The sequence below is a fragment of the Pseudophryne corroboree genome, chromosome 11, assembly GCF_028390025.1.
Source record: "Pseudophryne corroboree isolate aPseCor3 chromosome 11, aPseCor3.hap2, whole genome shotgun sequence".
In the NCBI taxonomy this organism is placed as follows: domain Eukaryota; kingdom Metazoa; phylum Chordata; class Amphibia; order Anura; family Myobatrachidae; genus Pseudophryne; species Pseudophryne corroboree.
Genome location: NC_086454.1, coordinates 125,647,281 through 125,669,131, shown reverse-complemented (window position 1 = coordinate 125,669,131; position 21,851 = coordinate 125,647,281). Strand labels below are relative to the sequence as shown.

Here is a 21,851-nt window from a genome sequence, read left to right as displayed (position 1 = left end):
GTAGCAAGTCAATCGGTCGACACCAGATGGTTGGCTGGGTCAAAACATAAATATAGAAAAGGTCGGCTGGTGGTTTTTTCATGATGGTTAGATTTGGGAATTTGGCGAATTTTTAGGGTTAGACTGCCGGAGGGTATGGTTAAGGCTGGGCACATGGGGGTAGGTTAGTATTAGGATGGGGAAAAAATGTTGACCATTTGCATGTTGACCTTTTAACCCTGTTGACCGATTGACTGACTGACTGACTGTCTTGTCTGTATACTGTTGATCTTTTAATCCACTTCCTTTTAATCATGCATTCAATAAACTGAAACATTTTGGAATTTATCTTGTGGAATCACTATTGTATAAAAACTGGAAATAGTATTCCTTTAACTTAGGAAGCTTATATATGGCAGACCTGTGCCTGAGAGAGCATCCCCATTCCAAATAACTTTCTAGGGGATCCTGGATTCCCCTAAATTTCCTAAAGACTGCTACCTATCCCTGTGAAGTGGAGCGGGTCACCCCCTACTTGGTATGTCAAACATACCAAGTAGATAATTTACAGCCATGCAGACACAAGATTCCAGATTGTGTCTCTGTTAATCATTTGTGCAAAATATTCTACCCACCCAAGGTCTTTTGAGCTACGGACAATAACTGCTAATGCTGGGCATATAGGGCCAGGTAAATGCCCATTAGACTGACCAGAAATGTTATCTTCCAGCCTGACACCCTGCAGATATCATGGGCATACACTGTAATATAGCTCTCACAGTGTATGCTAGATGATCAGCATGCCTGGCAAAGTGATATTTTTGTATCAGTTATCCATATACTGTACACATATACTGATAATTGTATGCCCAGCTTTAGTTATTAACGATTGACATAAAATGAGCTGTTGCAATGGGGTGTGGTATGGTATGCCGGCGGTCGGGCTCCCGGCGACCAGCATACCGGCGCCGGGAGCCCGACCGCCGGCTTACAGACAGTGTGGCGAGTGCAAATGAGCACGCCACGCTATTTTATTCTCCCTCCAGGGCGGTCGTGGATTCCCACGAGAGAGAATAAGTGTCGGTATGTCGGCTGTCGGGATTCCGGCGCCGGTATACTGTGCGCCGGGATCCCGACAGCCGGCATACTGAAGACCACCCGTTGCAATGTTCAGTCCATACCTATCAGGAAAGATTTTTTTTTTTCCGCACTGTATTACCCCAAATGTCCTTGGCCTATAAAATGTCTCTAATCTACTGTATTTTCTTTACACAGGTGTTCCCACAGACCCTGCCTCCGTTACCGCTCCCTCCCATCTTTCCTCCCTATGCCCCTGTGAGTGAGCCCACCGTGCCCTGTGTAGTTCAAACCAGCAGAACAATACTTAGTCAGACACCAAAATTTGGCAGCCTTGCTACAACTAACGAACCTAAGATTCAAGCAGCAAGCACAGGTGAGATTTCAGTGTTCCTGCAGCCTCCTGGTTTTCTAAGCTATTGGAAGACCACTTTAACAAAGCAAAGCTGTGACTTGTCTACCCAACTAGAACATTTTGACAGGTTAAGAGTGTCTTTCTGGAATCCTGATAATACAAAGTCAATACATTTTCTCTGACGTCCTAGTGGATGCTGGGAACTCCGTAAGGACCATGGGGAATAGCGGCTCCGCAGGAGACTGGGCACATCTAAAGAAAGCTTTAGGACTATCTGGTGTGCACTGGCTCCTCCCCCTATGACCCTCCTCCAAGCCTCAGTTAGATTTTTGTGCCCGACCGAGCAGGGTGCAATCTAGGAGCTCTCCTGAGCTTCTTAGAAAAAGTTAGTTTTAGGTTTTTAATTTTCAGTGAGACCTGCTGGCAACAGGCTCACTGCATCGAGGGACTAAGGGGAGAAGAAGCGAACCTGCCTGCTTGCAGCCAGCTTAGGCTTCTTAGGCTACTGGACACCATTAGCTCCAGAGGGACCGAACACAGGCCCAGCCTCGGAGTCCGGTCCCAGAGCCGCGCCGCCGGCCCCCTTACAGAGCCAGAAGCAAGAAGAGGTCCGGAAAATCGGCGGCAGAAGATATCAGTCTTCACCAAGGTAGCGCACAGCACTGCAGCTGTGCGCCATTGCTCCTCATGCACACCACACACTCCGGTCACTGAGGGTGCAGGGCGCTGGGGGGGGGCGCCCTGAGCAGCAATATAAACACCTTGGCTGGCAAAAATACATCACATATAACCCCCAGGGCTATATGGATGTATATTAACCCCTGCCAGATTCCATAAAAATGCGGGAGAAAAGTCAGCGAAAAAGGGGCGGAGCCTATCTCCTCAGCACACTGGCGCCATTTTTCCCTCACAGCTCCGTTGGAGGGAAGCTCCCTGGCTCTCCCCTGCAGTTAATACACTACAGAAAGGGTTAAAAAGAGAGGGGGGGGGGGCACAATTTAGGCGCAGTATACAACATATATGCAGCTATAAGGGAAAACACTTTTTTATAGGTGCTATCCCTGTGATATATAGCGCCCTGGTGTGTGCTGGCATACTCTCCCTCTGTCTCCCCAAAGGGCTTTGTGGGGTCCTGTCCTCTATCAGAGCATTCCCTGTGTGTGTGCTGTGTGTCGGTACGGCTGTGTCGACAGGTATGTGGAGGATAATGAGGTGGAGGCGGAGCGAATGCCTGTAAATATGTTGTCACCCCCTGCGGGGTCGACACTGGTGTGGTTGAACTTATGGAAGGATTACGTGAAAGTGTCAACTCCTTACATAAAAGGCCGACAACACGGAACAGCCGGCTACTCAGCTTGTGCCTGTTCCAGCGTCTCAAATGTCATGGGGGGCTCTAAAATCGCCCGCTACCTCAGATAACAGACACAGATGTCGACACGGATACTGACTCCAGTGTCAACATCGATGAGACTGGTGTACCCTCCAAATAGGTCCACCCGTTACAGGATTGAGACAATGAAAAATGTATTACACATTTATGATTATACCCCAGGTACCACATAAAAGGGTATTGTGTTTGGTGAGAGAAAACTATTAGTAGTTTTTCCTGCATCTGAGAAATTAAATGAGGTGTGTGAGGAAGAGTGGTCTTCCCCCGGTAAGAAATTGATAATTTCTACAACGGTTATTGGCAGCGTACCCTTTCCCGCCAGAGGATAGGTCACGCGGGGAAACACCCCATAGGGTAGATACAGCGCTTACACGCTTATCAGAAAAGGTGGCACTACCGTCTTCGGGTACGGCCGCCCTGAAGGAACCTGCTGATAGAAAGCAGGAGGTTACCCTATAAGATATGGTCACACACTAGGGCATTATATTGCGACCAGCCGTTGCTTCGGCATGGATGGGCAGTGCTCCCGCTGCGTGGTCAGATTCCCTGTCGGAAAATAACTATGGATAGGGACAATATTTTGCTGAAAATAGAGCATATAAAAGACGTGGTCTTATACATGCGTGATGCACAGAGGGATATTTGCCTGCTGGCATCAAAAATAAGCGCTAGGTCCATTGCCGCCAGACGGGGGTTATGGACTTGGCAATGGTCAAGCGATGCCGACTCGAATCGGCACATGGAAGTTGCCCTATAAGGGGGTAAAACTGTTTGGGGATAGTTTTTCAGACCTCGTTTCCACAGCTACTGCTGGGAAATTAATTTTGCCACAGGCTACCCCACAACAAAAGAAAGCACCGTATCATCAAGTACAGTCCTTTCGGCCCCAGAAAAACAAGTGGGCTAGAGGCTCATCCTTTCTGCCGAGAGGCAAAGGTAGAGGAAAAAAGCTGCTACACACAGCTAGTTCCCAAGAGCAGAAGTCCTCCCTGCGTCCGGTAGGTCCACAGCATGGTGCTGGGGCTGCTCAGGCGGACCCGGGTACGGTGGGGGCCCGTCTCAGATATTTCAGCGGACAGTGGGCTCTCTCACATGGATCCCTGGGTCCTTCAAGTAGTATCTCAGGGGTACAGGCTGGAGTTCGAGACGTTCTCTCCCCCGCCGTTTCCTAAAATCTGCCTTACCGGCACCTCCCTCTGCCAGGGAGACGGTGTTGGTGGATATTCAACACTATAAGCACAACAAGTGATTGTCAAGGTGCCCCTCCTTCAGCAAGGAAGGGGTTACTATTCCACAGTGGTTGTGGTACCGCAACGGTTCGGTGAGACCCATCTTGAAATTAAAATACTTGACCTTTTATATCAGAAGATTCAAGTTCAAGATGGAATCGCTCAGGGCGCTTATTACGAGCCTGGACGAGGGGGATTACAGGGTCTCCCTGGACATCAAGGATGCGTACCTGCATGTCCCCATCCCCCCCCCCCCCCCCCCCCCCCCCCCCCCCCTCACCAGGAGTACCTCAGATATGTGGTACAGGACTGTCACTATCAGTTCCAGACGCGGCCGTTGGAGTTGTCCACGGCACCGAAGGTCTTTACCTAGGTAATGGCCGAAGTGATGATACTCATTCGCAAGAAGGAAGTTTTTATTATCCCGTACTTGGACGATCTCCTGATAAAGGCGAGGTCCAGAGAACAGTTGGTAGTGGGGGTAGCACTCTCTCGGGAAGTGCTACAACAGCACGACTGGATTCTCAATATTCCAAAGTCACAGCTGGTCCCGACGACACGTCTTCTGTTCCTGGGAATGTTTCTGAACGCAGACCAGAAAAGAGTGTTTCTTCCAGTGGAAAAAGCCGAGGAGTTGTCATCTCTAGTCAGAGACATCCTAAAACCAGGACAGGTGTCGGTACATCAATGCACACGAGTCCTGGGAAAAATGGTAGCTTCGTACGAAGCATAATTCCATTCGGAAGACTCCACGCAAGGACGTTCCATTGGGACCTGTGGGACTAATGGTCCGGGTCCCATGTACAGATACAACAGCGGATAACCCTGTCAGCAAGAAACAGGGTGTCGCTGCTGTGGTGGCTGCAGAGGGCTCATCTACTAGTGGGCCGCAGATTCGGAATACAGGACTGGGTCCTGGTGACCACGGATGCCAGCCTTCGGGGCTGGGGTGCAGTCACACAGGGAAGAAATTTCCAAGGAGATTTCGCTTCACATAAATATTCTGCAGCTAAGGGCCATTTACAATGCCCTAAGACAAGCAAGGCCCCTGCTTCTGAACCAGCCGGTACTGATCCAATCAGACGACATCACGGCGGTCGCCCATGTACACAGACAGGGCGGCACAAGAAGCAGGATGGCGATGGCAGAAGCCACAAGGATTCTCCGATGGGCGACCTACACCCAGGAGAATGGGGACTTCATCCAGAAGTTTTCCAAATGCGGGTAAACCGTTGGGAATGACCACGGGTGGACATGATGGCGTCCCGCCTCAACAAGAAGTTGAAAAGATATTGCGCCAGGTCAAGGGACCCTCAGGCGATCGCTGGGGACGCTCTAGTGACACCGTGGGTGTACCAGTCGGTTTATGTGTCTCCTCCTCTACCTCTCATACCCAAGGTACTGAGAATAATAAGAAGGCGAGGAGTGAAAACCATACTCGGGGTTCCGGATTGGCCATGAAGAGCTTGGTACCCGGAACTTCAAGAGATGCTGGCAGAGGACCCTTGGCCTCTGCCGCTCAGACAAGACCTGCTGCAGCAGGGACCCTGTCTGTTCCAAGACTTACCGCGGCTGCGTTTGACGGCATGGCGGTAGAACACCGGATCCTAAAGGAAAAGGGTATTCCGAAGGAAGTCATCCCTACCCTGATCATAGCCAGGAAGGATGTCACCGCAAGACATTATCGCCGCGTTTGGCGAAAATTTGTTGCTTGGTGGGGGGCCATGAAGGCCCCGACTGAGGAATTTCAACTATGTCGATTCCTGCACTTCCTGCAAGCAGGGGTGACGTTTGGGCCTCAAATTGGGGTCCATCAAGGTCCAGATTTCGGCTCTGTCGATTTTCTTCCAAAAAGAACTGGCTTCACTGCCTGAAGTTCAGACTTTGGTTAAAGGAGTACTACATATTCAGCCTCCTTTTGTGCCTCCTGTGGCACTTTTTGGATCTCAACGTGGTGTTGGATTTCCTAATGTCGCATTGGTTGAGCCACTTAAAACCATGGAGCTAAAGTATCTCACGTGGAAAGTGGTCATGCTGTTGGCCTTGGCCAGGCGTGTGTCAGAATTGGCGGCTTTGTCATGTAAAAGGCCTTATCTGATTTTCTGTATGGATAGGGCAGAGTTGAGGACTCGTCCTCAGTTTCTCCCGAAGGTGGTCTCAGGTTTTCACTTGAACCAACCTATTGTGGTGCCTGCGGCTACTGGGGACTTGGAGGATTCCAAGTTGCTGGACGTAGTCAGAGCCCTGTAAATTTTATTTTTCCAGGACGGCTGGAGTCAGGAAAACTGACTCGCTGTTTATCCTGATGGCACCCAACAAGCTGGGTGCTCCTGCTTCTAAGCAGTCTATTGCGCGCTGGATTTGTAGCACTATTCAGCTGGCGCATTCTGCGGTAGGATTACCGCAGCCTAAATCAATAAAAGCCCATTCCACAAGGACGGTGGGCTCATCTTGGGTGGCTGCCAGAGAGGTCTCGGCTTTACAACTTTGCCGAGCAGCTACTTGGTCAGGGGCAAACACGTTTGCAAAATTCTACGAATTTGATACCCTGGCTGAGGAGGACCTGGAGTTCTCTCATTCGGTGCTGCAGAGTCATCCGCACTCTCCCGCCCGTTTGGGAGCTTTGGTATAATCCCCATGGTCCTTACGGAGTTCCCAGCATCCACTAGGACGTCAGAGAAAATAAGAATTTACTTACCGATAATTCTATTTCTCGTAGTCCGTAGTGGATGCTGGGCGCCCATCCCAAGTGCGGATTGTCTGCAATACTTGTACATAGTTATTGTTAACTAATCGGGTTCTTGTTGTGAGCCATCTATTCAGAGGCTCCTCTGTTATCATGCTGTTAACTGGGTTTCATATCACAAGTTGTACGGTGTGATTGGTGTGGCTGGTATGAGTCTTACCCGGGATTCAAAATCCTTCCTTATTGTGTACGCTCGTCCGGGCACAGTATCCTAACTGAGGCTTGGAGGAGGGTCATAGGGGGAGGAGCCAGTGCACACCAGATAGTCCTAAAGCTTTCTTTAGATGTGCCCAGTCTCCTGCGGAGCCGCTATTCCCCATGGTCCTTACGGAGTTCCCAGCATCCACTACGGACTACGAGAAATAAAATTATCGGTAAGTAAATTCTTATTTTAGAATAAGGAGGGGGTGACATACATTTAATTATTTACAGAGTCACACAAGTCACAATTACTTAACTTTTAATATTCTTACTTAAGATAATAAGGTATGTTTTAAAATTAACAATCCTATCAATTTAATTATCACACATACAAAATATAAGCGTGCTCCAAAAAAGCAATCTTTTTTTTTCTCTAACGTCCTAGTGGATGCTGGGGACTCCGTAAGGACCATGGGGATAGACGGGCTCCGCAGGAGACATGGGCACTTTAAGAAAGAATTTAGATTCTGGTGTGCTCTGGCTCCTCCCTCTATGTCCCTCCTCCAGACTTCAGTTTGAGACTGCCCGGACGAGCTGGGTGCTGTTCAGTGAGCTCTCCTGAGCTTGCTGTGAGAAAGTATTTTGTTAGGTTTTTTATTTTCAGGGAGCTCTGCTGGCAACAGACTCCCTGCATCGTGGGACAGAGGGGAGAGAAGCAGCCCTACTCTCTGAAGCTAGGTCCTGCTTCTTAGGCTACTGGACACCATTAGCTCCAGAGGGATCGTACACAGGATCTCGCCCTCGTCCGATCCCAGAGCCGCGCCGCCATCCCCCTCGCAGAGCCGGAAGACAGAAGCCGGGTGAGTATGAGAAGCAAGAAGACTTCGAAATCGGCGGCAGAAAACTCCGTTCTTCACTGAGGTAACGCACAGCACTGCAGCTGTGCGCCATTGCTTCCACACACCTCACATACTCCGGTCACTGTAAGGGTGCAGGGCGCAGGGGGGGGGGGGGGGGCGGGGCGCCCTGGGCAGCATATGGACCTCTTTTGGCAAAAGTACACATATATACAGTTAGGCACTGTATATATGTATGAGCCCCCGCCAAGAAAATGTGTATTTAAGCGGGACAGAAGCCCGCCGTCGAGGGGGCGGGGCTTCTTCCTCAGCACTCACCTGCGCCATTTTTTCTCCACAGCTCCGCTGAGAGGAAGCTCCCCAGGCTCTCCCCTACAGATACACGGTAGAAGAGGGTAAAAAGAGAGGGGGGGGCACATAATTAGGCGCAAAAATCAATATAAACAGCAGCTACTGGGTTAACATTAAGTTGGCTGGTAATTCTGATCTTTTGCCTTATATTCCCGCACAGCCTAGGAAAGCACGACATTATCAAATGCAGTCCTTTCGATCACAAAGAAACAAGAAAGTCCGAGGTGCGTCCTTTCTTGCCAGAGGCAGGGGCAGAGGAAAGAAGCTGCACAACACAGCTAGTTCCCAGGACCAGAAGTCCTCCCCGGCCTCAACAAAATCCACCGCATGTCGCTGGGGCTCCACAGGCGGAGCTAGGCCCGGTGGGGGCACGCCTTCGAAATTTCAGCCACAAGTGGGTTCACTCCCTGTTGGATCCCTGGGCAATAGATATTGTGTCTCAGGGATACAAGCTGGACTTCGAGGAGATGCCCCCTCACCGACGGCCCTGCCGGCTTCCCCCCACGAGAGGGAAATAGTGTTAACTGCAATTCACAAATTGTATCTTCAACAGGTGGTAGTCAAGGTTCCCCTCCTTCAACAAGGAGGGGGTTATTATTCGACCATGTTGTTGTCCCAAAACCGGACGGTTCGGTCAGACCCATATTGAATTTAAAATCCCTGAGCATATACCTGAAAAGGTTCAAGTTCAAGATGGAATCGCTGAGAGCGGTCGTCGCAAGCCTGGAAGGAGGGGATTTTATGGTGTCTCTGGACATAAAGGATGCATACCTTCATGTCCCCATTTATCCACCTCATCAGGCGTACCTCAGATTTGTGGTACAGGATTGTCATTACCAATTTCAGACTATGCCGTTTGGTCTCTCCACGGCACCGAGAATATTTACCAAGGTAATGGCGGAAATGATGGTACACCTGCGGAAGCAAGGGGTCGCAATTATCCCATACTTGGACGATCTCATAAAAGCGGGATCAAGAGAGCAGTTGCTGATCAGCGTAGCACTTTCTCTGGAAGTGTAACGGCAACAGGGCTGGATTCTAAATATTCCAAAGTCGCAATTGGTTCCTACGGCTCGTCTGCCTTTCCTAGGCATGATTCTAGACACAGACCAGAAAAGGGTTTATCTCCCGATAGAGAGAGCTCAGGAGCTCATGACACTGGTCAGGAACCTATTAAAACCAAAACAGGTGTCAGTGCATCACTGCACTCGAGTCCTGGGAAGGATGGTGGCATCATACGAGGCCATTCCCTTCGGCAGGTTCCATGCGAGGACCTTTCAATGGGACTTACTGGACAAGTGGTCCGGATCACATCTTCAGATGCATCGGTTAATCACCCTATCCCCCAGGACCAGGGTGTCTCTCCTGTGGTGGCTGCAGAGTGCTCACCTTCTCGAGGGCCGCAGATTCGGCATTCAGGACTGGGTCCTGGTGACCACGGATGCAAGCCTCCGAGGGTGGGGAGCAGTCACACAGGGAAGAAATTTCCAAGGTCTGTGGTCAAGTCAGGAGACTTGCCTTCACATCAACATCCTGGCAACTCATTGAGGAACTCCAATACAAAGTAACTCTCAAGGATACTATTTGTTACATGGGTTCAAATTACAGCTGGTATTTGATTTTTTGAATTCAATATACGGACTGAGTTTTACCTTTACCATTATAACATTATATTTTTCTGTGCACAGAGTATGCCTAGATCCACCTCCTTAGGAAGTTTATAATATTATATATGAATATACAGTGTTAGTGATTTTATTGACCGGTCGAGTTGTCTATCTGTGAAGTGTGTGTGTATATATATATATATATATATATGTATGTATGTGTGTGTATATGTGTATATATATATATATATATGTGTGTGTGTATATGTGTATATATATGTATGTGTATGTGTGTGTATATATATATATATATATATATATATATATATATATATATATATATATATATATATATATATATATATATATATATATATATATAGAAGGAGGTTGTGCAATCAATGTTAACGTCCTTAAAAGTCCATACAGTCCGTATGTAATTTCTGATGTCGGTGCTAGCTCTTCTAAACAGTGTAACCACACTGTTAATGTAAACTGAAAAAGAATGATGAAGGCGCACTCAGTGAATCAAGATATAAAGTAGATTTACTACAAGTAACAGGCTCACATACATTAAGGTTTAAAATCACCGGCTCATGGAAATCGAAAGCGCTGTATCCAGTGTCTCTCACAGCGGTCCGTCTCTCAGGTTGCCGGCATGCAACAATTATCAGGTCAGCGTCTCAGCTTACGGAACAAGTGTTCTTAGTTGGAAAGAACACGTCTTCGTTTAGGCCACGCCCAACGCGTTTCGTCACTGTATGACAGTGTCTCCAGCTATGTCTTTTTATACGCACTGATTGTTCACATCATATATTCAGGTGTAACACATTACTATCAATCTTATACATGCTTTTATAACAGTAACTCTATAAACATCTTTTATCTTACTTTTCTTTAATACAGATATATATATTCTGAATGGACTTTATTTATAGAAAGAATATACTAATGTTAAAAAGATTATCATACAATGATTATCATAAAAAAGATCATAAAAAAGATCAGGAGAAAAAACTATGTTTTATAGTTTTTTCTCCTGATCTTTTTTATGATCTTTTTTATAATAATCATTGTATGATAATCTTTTTAACATTAGTATATTCTTTCTATAAATAAAGTCCATAAAGAAAAGTAAGATAAAAGATGTTTATAGAGTTACTGTTATAAAAGTATGTATAAGATTGATAGTAATGTGTTACACCTGAATATATGATGTGAACAATCAGTGCGTATAAAAAGACATCGCTGGAGACACTGACCACACCCCCTGACGAAGTCATACAGTGACGAAACGCGTTGGGCGTGGCCTAAACGAAGACGTGTTCTTTCCAACTAAGAACACTTGTTCCGTAAGCTGAGACGCTGACCTGATAATTGTTGCATGCCGGCAACCTGAGAGACGGACCGCTGTGAGAGACACTGGATACAGCGCTTTCGATTTCCATGAGCCGGTGATTTTAAACCTTGATGTATGTGAGCCTGTTACTTGTAGTAAATCTACTTTATATCTTGATTCACTGAGTGCGCCTTCATCATTCTTTTTCAATATATAAATATATATAAATATATATATATATATATATATATATATATATATATTTCTCTATCGTCCTAGTGGATGCTGGGGTTCCTGAAAGGACCATGGGGAATAGCGGCTCCGCAGGAGACAGGGCACAAAAAGTAAAGCTTTCCGATCAGGTGGTGTGCACTGGCTCCTCCCCCTATGACCCTCCTCCAAGCCTCAGTTAGATTTTTGTGCCCGGCCGAGAAGGGTGCAATCTAGGTGGCTCTCCTAAAGAGCTGCTTAGAGAAAGTTTAGCTTAGGTTTTTTATTTTACAGTGAGTCCTGCTGGCAACAGGATCACTGCAACGAGGGACTTAGGGGAGAAGAAGTGAACTCACCTGCGTGCAGGATGGATTGGCTTCTTGGCTACTGGACATCAGCTCCAGAGGGACGATCACAGGTACAGCCTGGATGGTCACCGGAGCCTCGCCGCCGGCCCCCTTGCAGATGCTGAAACATGAAGAGGTCCAGAATCGGCGGCAGAAGACTCCTCAGTCTTCTAAAGGTAGCGCACAGCACTGCAGCTGTGCGCCATTTTCCTCTCAGCACACTTCACACGGCAGTCACTGAGGGTGCAGGGCGCTGGGAGGGGAGCGCCCTGGGAGGCAAATGAAAACCTATTTGGCTAAAAAATACCTCACATATAGCCTCCGGGGGCTATATGGAGATATTTAACCCCTGCCAGAATACACTAAAGAGCGGGAGACGAGCCCGCCGGAAAAGGGGCGGGGCCTATCTCCTCAGCACACAGCGCCATTTTCCTTACACAGCTCCGCTGGTCAGGACGGCTCCCAGGTCTCTCCCCTGCACTGCACTACAGAAACAGGGTAAAACAAGAGAGGGGGGGCAAAATAGTGGCAAAAATTATATTATAAAAGCAGCTATACAGGGAGCACTTATTATAAGGCTATCCCTGTCATATATAGCGCTTTTGGTGTGTGCTGGCAAACTCTCCCTCTGTCTCCCCAAAGGGCTAGTGGGGTCCTGTCTTCGTTAAGAGCATTCCCTGTGTGTGTGCTGTGTGTCGGTACGTGTGTGTCGACATGTATGAGGACGATATTGGTGTGGAGGCGGAGCAATTGCCAAATATGGGGATGTCCCCTCCTAGGGGGTCGACACCAGAATGGATGCCTTTATTTATGGAATTACGGGATAGTGTCAACACGCTAAAGCAGTCGTTTGACGACATGAGACGGCCGGACAATCAGTTAGTGCCTGTCCAGGCGCCTCAAACACCGTCAGGGGCTGTAAAACGCCCTTTGCCTCAGTCGGTCGACACAGACCCAGACACAGGCACTGATTCCAGTGGCGACGGTGACGAATCAACCGTGTTTTCCAGTAGGGCCACACGTTATATGATTTTGGCAATGAAGGAGGCGTTACATTTAGCTGATACTACAGGTACCACTAAACAGGGTATTATGTGGGGTGTGAAAAAAACTACCTATAGTTTTTCCTGAATCAGAAGAACTAAATGATGTATGTGATGAAGCGTGGGTTGCCCCCGATAAAAAGATGCTAATTTCAAAGAAGTTATTAGCTTTATACCCTTTCCCGTCAGAGGTTAGGGCGCGCTGGGAAACACCTCCTAGGGTGGACAAGGCGCTCACACGCTTATCTAAACAAGTGGCGTTACCCTCTCCTGAGACGGCCGCACTTAAAGATCCAGCAGATAGGAGGATGGAAAATATCCAAAAAAGTATATACACACATACAGGTGTTATACTACGACCAGCTATAGCGACAGCCTGGATGTGCAGTGCTGGAGTAGCTTGGTCAGAGTCCCTGATTGAAAATATTGATACCCTGGATAGGGACAATGTTTTACTGTCTTTAGAGCAAATAAAGGATGCATTTCTTTATATGCGTGATGCACAGAGGGATATCTGCACACTGGCATCACGGGTAAGTGCTATGTCCATTTCGGCCAGAAGAAGTTTATGGACGCGACAGTGGTCAGGCGATGCGGACTCAAAACGGCATATGGAAGTTTTGCCGTATAAAGGGGAGGAGTTATTTGGAGTCGGTCTATCAGATTTGGTGGCCACGGCTACAGCCGGGAAATCCACCTTTTTACCTCAAGCTACTCCCCAACAGAAAAAGACACCGACTTTTCAACCGCAGCCCTTTCGTTCCTTTAAAAACAAGAGAGCAAAGGGATATTCATATCTGCCACGAGGCAGAGGAAGGGGGAAGAGACACCAACAGGCAGCTCCTTCCCAGGAACAGAAGCCCTCCCCCGCTTCTACAAAAGCCTCAGCATGACGCTGGGGCTTCTCAAGCGGACTCGGGGGCGGTGGGCGGTCGTCTCAAGAATTTCAGCGCGCAGTGGGCTCACTCGCAGGTAGATCCCTGGATCCTGCAGATAATATCTCAGGGGTACAGGTTGGAACTAGAGACAGATCCGCCTCGCCGTTTCCTGAAGTCTGCTTTACCAACGTCCCCCTCCGAAAGGGAGACGGTTTTGGAAGCCATTCACAAGCTGTACTCTCAGCAGGTGATAGTCAAGGTACCTCTTCTACAACAGGGAAAGGGGTATTATTCCACTCTATTTGTGGTACCGAAGCCGGACGGCTCGGTAAGACCTATTCTAAATCTGAAGTCCTTGAACCTGTACATAAAGAAGTTCAAGTTCAAAATGGAGTCACTCAGAGCAGTGATAGCGAACCTGGAAGAAGGGGACTTTATGGTGTCCTTGGACATCAAGGATGCGTACCTCCACGTTCCAATTTACCCCTCACACCAGGGGTACCTCAGGTTCGTTGTACAAAACTGTCACTATCAGTTTCAGACGCTGCCGTTCGGATTGTCCACGGCACCTCGGGTCTTTACAAAGGTAATGGCCGAGATGATGATTCTTCTTCGAAGAAAAGGCGTATTAATTATCCCATACTTGGACGATCTCCTAATAAGGGCAAGGTCCAGAGAACAGCTAGAGAGGGGATTAGCACTGTCTCAAGAAGTGCTAAAACAGCACGGCTGGATTCTGAATATTCCAAAATCCCAGTTAATGCCGACAACTCGTCTGCTGTTCCTAGGGATGATTCTGGACACGGTTCAGAAAAAGGTTTTTCTCCCGGAGGAAAAAGCCAAGGAGTTATCCGAGCTTGTCAGGAACCTCCTAAAACCAGGAAAGGTGTCTGTACATCAATGCACAAGAGTCCTGGGAAAAATGGTGGCTTCTTACGAAGCAATTCCATTCGGCAGATTCCATGCACGAATTTTCCAGAGGGATCTGTTGGACAAATGGTCAGGGTCGCATCTTCAGATGCACCAGCGGATAACCCTGTCTCCAAGGACAAGGGTATCTCTTCTGTGGTGGTTGCTGAGTGCTCATCTATTGGAGGGCCGCAGATTCGGCATACAGGATTGGATCCTGGTGACCACGGACGCCAGCCTGAGAGGCTGGGGAGCAGTCACACAAGGAAGAAACTTCCAGGGAGTGTGGACGAGCCTGGAAACGTCTCTTCACATAAACATTCTGGAACTAAGAGCAATCTACAATGCTCTAAGCCAGGCAGAACCTCTGCTTCAAGGAAAACCGGTGTTGATCCAGTCGGACAACATCACGGCAGTCGCCCATGTAAACAGACAGGGCGGCACAAGAAGCAGGAGTGCAATGGCAGAAGCTGCAAGGATTCTTCGCTGGGCAGAGAATCATGTGATAGCACTGTCAGCAGTGTTCATCCCGGGAGTGGACAACTGGGAAGCAGACTTCCTCAGCAGACACGACCTTCACCCGGGAGAGTGGGGACTTCATCCGGAAGTCTTCCACATGCTGGTAACCCGTTGGGAAAGACCAATGGTGGACATGATGGCGTCTCGCCTCAACAAAAAACTGGACAGGTATTGCGCCAGGTCAAGAGATCCGCAGGCAATAGCTGTGGACGCGCTGGTAACGCCTTGGGTGTACCAGTCGGTGTATGTGTTTCCTCCTCTGCCTCTCATACCAAAAGTATTGAGAATTATACGGCAAAGAGGCGTAAGAACGATACTAGTGGTTCCGGATTGGCCAAGAAGGACTTGGTACCCGGAACTTCAAGAGATGATCACGGAAGATCCGTGGCCTCTACCTCTAAGGAGGGACTTGCTTCAGCAGGGTCCCTGTCTGTTTCAAGACTTACCGCGGCTGCGTTTGACGGCATGGCGGTTGAACGCCGGATCCTAAAGGGAAAAGGCATGCCGGAAGAAGTCATTCCTACTTTGATTAAAGCAAGGAAGGAAGTAACCGTGCAACACTATCACCGCATTTGGCGAAGATATGTTGCGTGGTGCGAGGATCGGAGTGCTCCGACGGAGGAATTTCAACTGGGTCGATTCCTACATTTCCTGCAATCAGGATTGTCTATGGGTCTCAAATTGGGATCTATTAAGGTTCAAATTTCGGCCCTGTCGATTTTCTTTCAAAAAGAATTGGCTTCAGTTCCTGAAGTCCAGATTTTTGTTAAGGGAGTGCTGCATATACAGCCTCCTGTGGTGCCTCCAGTGGCACCGTGGGATCTCAATGTGGTTTTGGAATTTCTAAAATCTCATTGGTTTGAACCACTAAAAAAGGTGGATTTAAAATATCTCACATGGAAAGTGACCATGTTACTAGCCCTGGCTTCGGCCAGGAGAGTGTCAGAACTGGCAGCTTTATCTTACAAAAGCCCATATCTGATTTTCCATTCGGACAGGGCAGAACTGCGGACTCGTCCGCATTTTCTCCCTAAGGTGGTGTCAGCATTTCATCTGAACCAGCCTATTGTAGTGCCTGCGGCTACAAGTGACTTGGAGGACTCCAAGTTACTGGACGTTGTCAGAGCATTAAAAATATATATTGCAAGGACAGCTGGAGTCAGAAAATCTGACTCGTTGTTTATATTGTATGCACCCAACAAGATGGGTGCTTCTGCGTCTAAGCAGACGATTGCTCGTTGGATCTGTAGCACAATCCAACTTGCACATTCTGTGGCAGGCCTGCCACAGCCTAAATCTGTAAAGGCCCACTCCACAAGGAAGGTGGGCTCATCTTGGGCGGCTGCCCGAGGGGTCTCGGCATTACAACTTTGCCGAGCAGCTACGTGGTCAGGGGAGAACACGTTTGTAAAATTTTACAAATTTGATACTCTGGCTAAGGAGGACCTGGAGTTCTCTCATTCGGTGCTGCAGAGTCATCCGCACTCTCCCGCCCGTTTGGGAGCTTTGGTATAATCCCCATGGTCCTTTCAGGAACCCCAGCATCCACTAGGACGATAGAGAAAATAAGAATTTACTTACCGATAATTCTATTTCTCGGAGTCCGTAGTGGATGCTGGGCGCCCATCCCAAGTGCGGATTATCTGCAATAATTGTACATAGTTATTGTTAACTAATTCGGGTTATTGTTTAGGAAGCCATCTTTCAGAGGCTCCTCTGTTATCATACTGTTAACTGGGTTTGATCACAAGTTGTACGGTGTGATTGGTGTGGCTGGTATGAGTCTTACCCGGGATTCAAAATTCCTCCCTTATTGTGTACGCTCGTCCGGGCACAGTACCTAACTGAGGCTTGGAGGAGGGTCATAGGGGGAGGAGCCAGTGCACACCACCTGATCGGAAAGCTTTACTTTTTGTGCCCTGTCTCCTGCGGAGCCGCTATTCCCCATGGTCCTTTCAGGAACCCCAGCATCCACTACGGACTCCGAGAAATAGAATTATCGGTAAGTAAATTCTTATTTTTTTATTTTTTTTTTATGTATTAAAATATATGGAATAACAAGTTTGATTTATTGAACTCTTAGCCATACCATATCATTTATAGCGCAAGAGGGGATTTGTTAAGTATGTCGGTGGGAACTGCCACAGGTGGACATGATGGCATCCCGCCTCAACAAAAAACTACAGAGGTATTGCGCCAGGTCAAGAGACCCTCAGGCGATAGCTGTAGACGCCCTGGTGACACCGTGGGTGTTCCAGTCGGTCTATGTATCTCCTCCTCTTCCTCTCATACCCAAGGTGCTGAGAATAATAAGAAAAAGAGGAGTGAGAACGATACTCATTGTTCCAGATTGGCCACGAAGGACTTGGTATCCAGATCTGTAAGAAATGCTCACAGAGGAACCGTGGCCTCATCCTCTAAGTTAGGACTGGTTGCAACAGGGGCCCTGTCTGTTCCAAGACTTACCGCTGCTGTGTTGAACGGCATGGCGGTTGAACGCCGGATCCTAGCGGAGAAAGGCATTCCGGAGGAGGTCATTCCTACGCTGATAAAGGCTAGGAAGGACGTGACCGCTCAACATTATCACCGAATATGGCGAAAATATGTTGCTTGGTGTGAGGCCAGGAATGCCCCTACGGAGGAATTCCAGCTGGGCCGTTTCCTTCACTTCCTACAGTCAGGAGTGAATTTGGGCCTAAAATTGGTTTCCATTAAGGTACAGATTTCGGCCCTATCCATTTTCTTTCAAAAGGAGTTGACTTCTCTACCTGACGTTCAGACGTTTGTAAAGGGAGTGCTGCATATTCAGCCCCCTTTTGTGCCTCCAGTGGCACCTTGGGATCTTAACGTGGTGTTGAGTTTCCTGAAATCCCACTGGTTTGAACCACTCAAAACGGTGGAGTTGAAATATCTCATGTGGAAGGTGGTCATGCTATTAGCCTTGGCTTCGGCTAGGCGTGTGTCAGAGTTGGCGGCTTTGTCACATAAAAGCCCCTATCTGGTTTTCCATGCGGATAGAGCAGAATTGCGGACCCGTCCACAATTTCTGCCGAAAGTGGTTTCATCCTTGCATATAAACCAACCTATTGTGGTGCCTGTGGCTACTACTGACTTGAAGGATTACGAGTTGCTTGATGTGGTCAGGGCTTTGAAGGTTTATGTAGCCAGAACGGCTAGGGTCATGAAAACAGAGTCTTTGTTAATCCTGTATGCTTCCAACAAGCTTGGTGCTCCTGCTTCAAAGCAAACTATTGATCTCTGGATCTGTAACACGATTCAGCAGGCTCATTCTGCAGCTGGATTGCCGCTGCCAAAATCAGTTAAGGTCCATTCCACTAGGAAGGTGGGCTCTTCTTGGGCGGCTGCCCGAGGGGTCTCGGCATTACAGCTTTGCCGAGCGTCTACTTTGTCAGGTTCAAACACTTTTGCAAAGTTCTACAAGTTTGATACCCTGGCTGAGGAGGACCTTGTGTTTGCACAATCGGTGCTGCAGAGTCATCCGCACTCTCCCGCCCGTTTGGGAGCTTTGGTATAATCCCCATGGTCCTTACGGAGTCCCCAGCATCCACTAGGACGTTAGAGAAAATAAGATTTTACTTACCGGTAAATCTATTTCTCGTAGTCCGTAGTGGATGCTGGGCGCCCGTCCCAAGTGCGGACTTCTTCTGCAATGCTTGTATATAGTTACTGCTTCAATAAGGGTTATGTTATGGTTGCATCAGGGTTGGACCTGTTGCTCTGTTGTTGTTCATACTGTTGACTGGGTATGTTTATCTCAAGTTATACGGTGTGATTGGTGTGGCTGGTATGAATCTTGCCCTGTATTACCAAAATCCTTTCCTAATACTGTCAGCTCTTCCGGGCACAATTTCTCTAACTGAGGTCTGGAGGAGGGACATAGAGGGAGGAGCCAGAGCACACCAGAATCTAAATTCTTTCTTAAAGTGCCCATGTCTCCTGCGGAGCCAGTCTATCCCCATGGTCCTTACGGAGTCCCCAGCATCCACTACGGACTACGAGAAATAGATTTACCGGTAAGTAAAATCTTATTTTTTATTTTATTTTTGGCAACTGCCAATAAGTAGATAGTAACATGTTAAGGTTTTGATTGTTTGGAGCCCCTCCAGCACCATAAACTATAAACCTATTATAGAGGATTCATTTTTAGTGGCTGATTCTTTACCAATTGAAAGTATCAATAATTATATTTGAAGTCTGGTGCAGGATACTAAAATACCACTATATATAATTGGTGCAGGGTGTGTAGTGCGCGTGAGCGCAGCCAGTTTCCCGGCGATTTGCACATGCTCAGTGGAGATGTCCCCTGGAATAAATCGCAGGCGCCATATTCCCGGAGACAGGGCATGTGCAGTAGACTGGCTGTGGCTGATGCCAGATAGGAGGAGGACGCTGGCACGGAGTATGCACACTGGCCCTCTCTTCTCTTAATCCGCCTCTGCACTGACGGCAGATATGGGCCATACCACCTAATCAGCATTTTGCAAACTGGGATATTTGTGCCTTTCCCTAAATCTGATGAGAAACATTACATCCTATGACATTTCTACCTGCATTTGTATTCACAAACCTATATTTAAGCTGGGAAGCATTCGATATCCCGGCGCCGGGATACTGACAACTATCTTCCCTCTTGGGGTATCCACGACACCCCTTGAGAGAGAATAAATACAGTGGTGCCGGGATATCGTAGTAGACCCATTTATGCCATATGTATGCACGTGCTAATGTATAGATAATTTTAAACCAGATTTCGGCAGCAGGGTACATTGTGTTCCACAGGGAAACATCGGGGTGTAGAGTGGATCTTGATCCAGAGGCACCAACAGGCTAAAGCTTTAGCCTGTCCCAGGATGCATTGGGGCCTCTATAACCCCGCCTCCAGGTACTGAGAGCTCAGTTTCGAGTCGGTGCCTGCAGCATTAGGTCACTTGACAGGGCAACCCTGAAATAACTTTTCTAAGAAGATTTCTTCTCTGGCCTGTCAACGCTGTAGGTCAGGGTGACACTTCAGCGTTGCAGCTCCATCACCTCCCAAGCGCTGTTGCATACTCCCGCGGCTCAGTTCCCGGGTACTTGCGGCAGAGACGTCCCGGCTTAGGCACACAGTCACTGACTGCTCTCCTGGTTCGCGTGGCTGCTTCGGGGAGTAGGTAAGAGGGTCCCCAAAACAGGACCGCCATTAAATCACATTCTGTCCGTGACCTAGGGAGATGGGTCACGGCGCTGGCGTGGACACTGTCACCGAGCAGAAACCCCACTAGACCACCGGGGGGGTGCCTGAGTACGGGTCGGGTGTATTAACACCCCATTTAATAAGACTCACAGTACTCGGGGTGGAAGTCCAGCATAGGGGAGGTGGCACTTGACCTGTATCCCCTCCCCTGGACCAGGGCGCCATCTCCTCGCAGATTTCCTGCTCTGGAGCTGCCTCACACTCTCCCTCACTTCCTGACTGAGACGCTGGGCGCCATTTCATGAGCATAGCTGCGGCTGGTCTCCAGGACTGCAGGGCAAGGTCTCCCTTGTATAGCCGCCTGTATACAGAGCTGAGCCTTTATAAACACTTAAGTATCCTACATGTCTTTCTACAGACAGCGTTAGTTGAGAAAGAGTGTACCTAGTACTGAATATATTGTACGAGTATTCTGATATATCCTCCGGTTACTGACCGCGCTGTGTTATATAATAGTATTAGTCCAGTGCAGCTTTATTGTGATAATAATTTCTGCATTGACTCTGTGCCTGTATCTGCTGTGTGGTTTCACTCTGTGTTTTCCAGATATAACTGTCACTATATTCTGTACCCTAAGGGGCTACTGTGTCCGCTAATATAGTGCGACACAGTATTCAGGGCCGGTTCTAGGGTGTTCGGCACCCCCCTGCAAACTATACATTTGCGCCCTCCCATATTTTACAAAGGGAGAGCGTGTGGCAAAAAGGGGTGTGGTCTCACAAGGAAGGAGCGTAGCCACGCATTAGTACCCCCATTTCAAATTACGCTACACAGTAGCACAATCTTATTCACATTACCCTGCGTATAGTAGTGCTGTTTATACACGTAATGTCCCCAGTAGTAGCGCCGGTTATACACATAATAGCCCCTGTGGTAGCGCCGGTTATAAACATAATAGACCCTGTGGTAGCGCCAGTTATACACATAATAGCCCCTGTGGTAGCACCTGTTATACACATAATAGCCCCTGTAGTAGAGCCAGTTATACATAATGCCCTCAGAAGTGCCATTTATTCAAATTATGTCCTCCCACCAGTGGTGCAAGTAGAAAAAATGTCGTAGTGGTACTGTGTGCACACGTGCTTGCCAAAAGATGGGTGTGACCAAATGCCACATGGGGCTTGACCAATGAAAATGGGGGTGTGATGCACATATAGGGGGACAGATACACATATGACCCCAATAGTGCCAGATACACATGCCCTCACCGTGCCAGATACACGAATGCCCCACAGTGCCAGATACACAAATGCTCCCAGCAGTGCCATATATGCCCCCACACTGCCGGATACGCCCCTATTGTGCCAGATACACATATAGCCCCAGTGCCAGATACACAGTGCCCTACAGTGCCAGATACACATTGCCCCACAGTGCCATATACACTGCCTTACACACACACACACACACACACACACACTTTCTCAAGCTCCTTCTACATACCATCTAGCTGACTGGATTTGTAGCAGTTTCTGTCCTCTTCAGCCTGGTCCCATGTAGCTCCGCCCCTTGGTGCCGTTTAGATCCGCCCCCTTTCCGGCCAGGGCCCAGGACACTGACCGACACTGCAGGGGGGTAGGGGGAAGCTTCAAGCTGCCGGCGCCGCTGCCTGTCAAACGG

At 48.3% G+C, this 21,851-nt stretch overlaps 1 protein-coding gene across 2 annotated transcripts in view; it reads left to right on the top strand.

Annotated features, from left to right (window-relative positions):
• PHRF1 (PHD and ring finger domains 1) overlaps positions 1 to 21,851 on the top strand; it is a 302,294-nt gene that overhangs the window by 214,536 nt on the left and 65,907 nt on the right. For both annotated transcript variants that reach the window (XM_063944791.1, XM_063944792.1), the window contains one exon: positions 1,255 to 1,432. In XM_063944791.1, the coding sequence (XP_063800861.1) occupies positions 1,255 to 1,432 (178 nt within the window). The remainder of the gene's footprint in view (positions 1 to 1,254; positions 1,433 to 21,851) is intronic.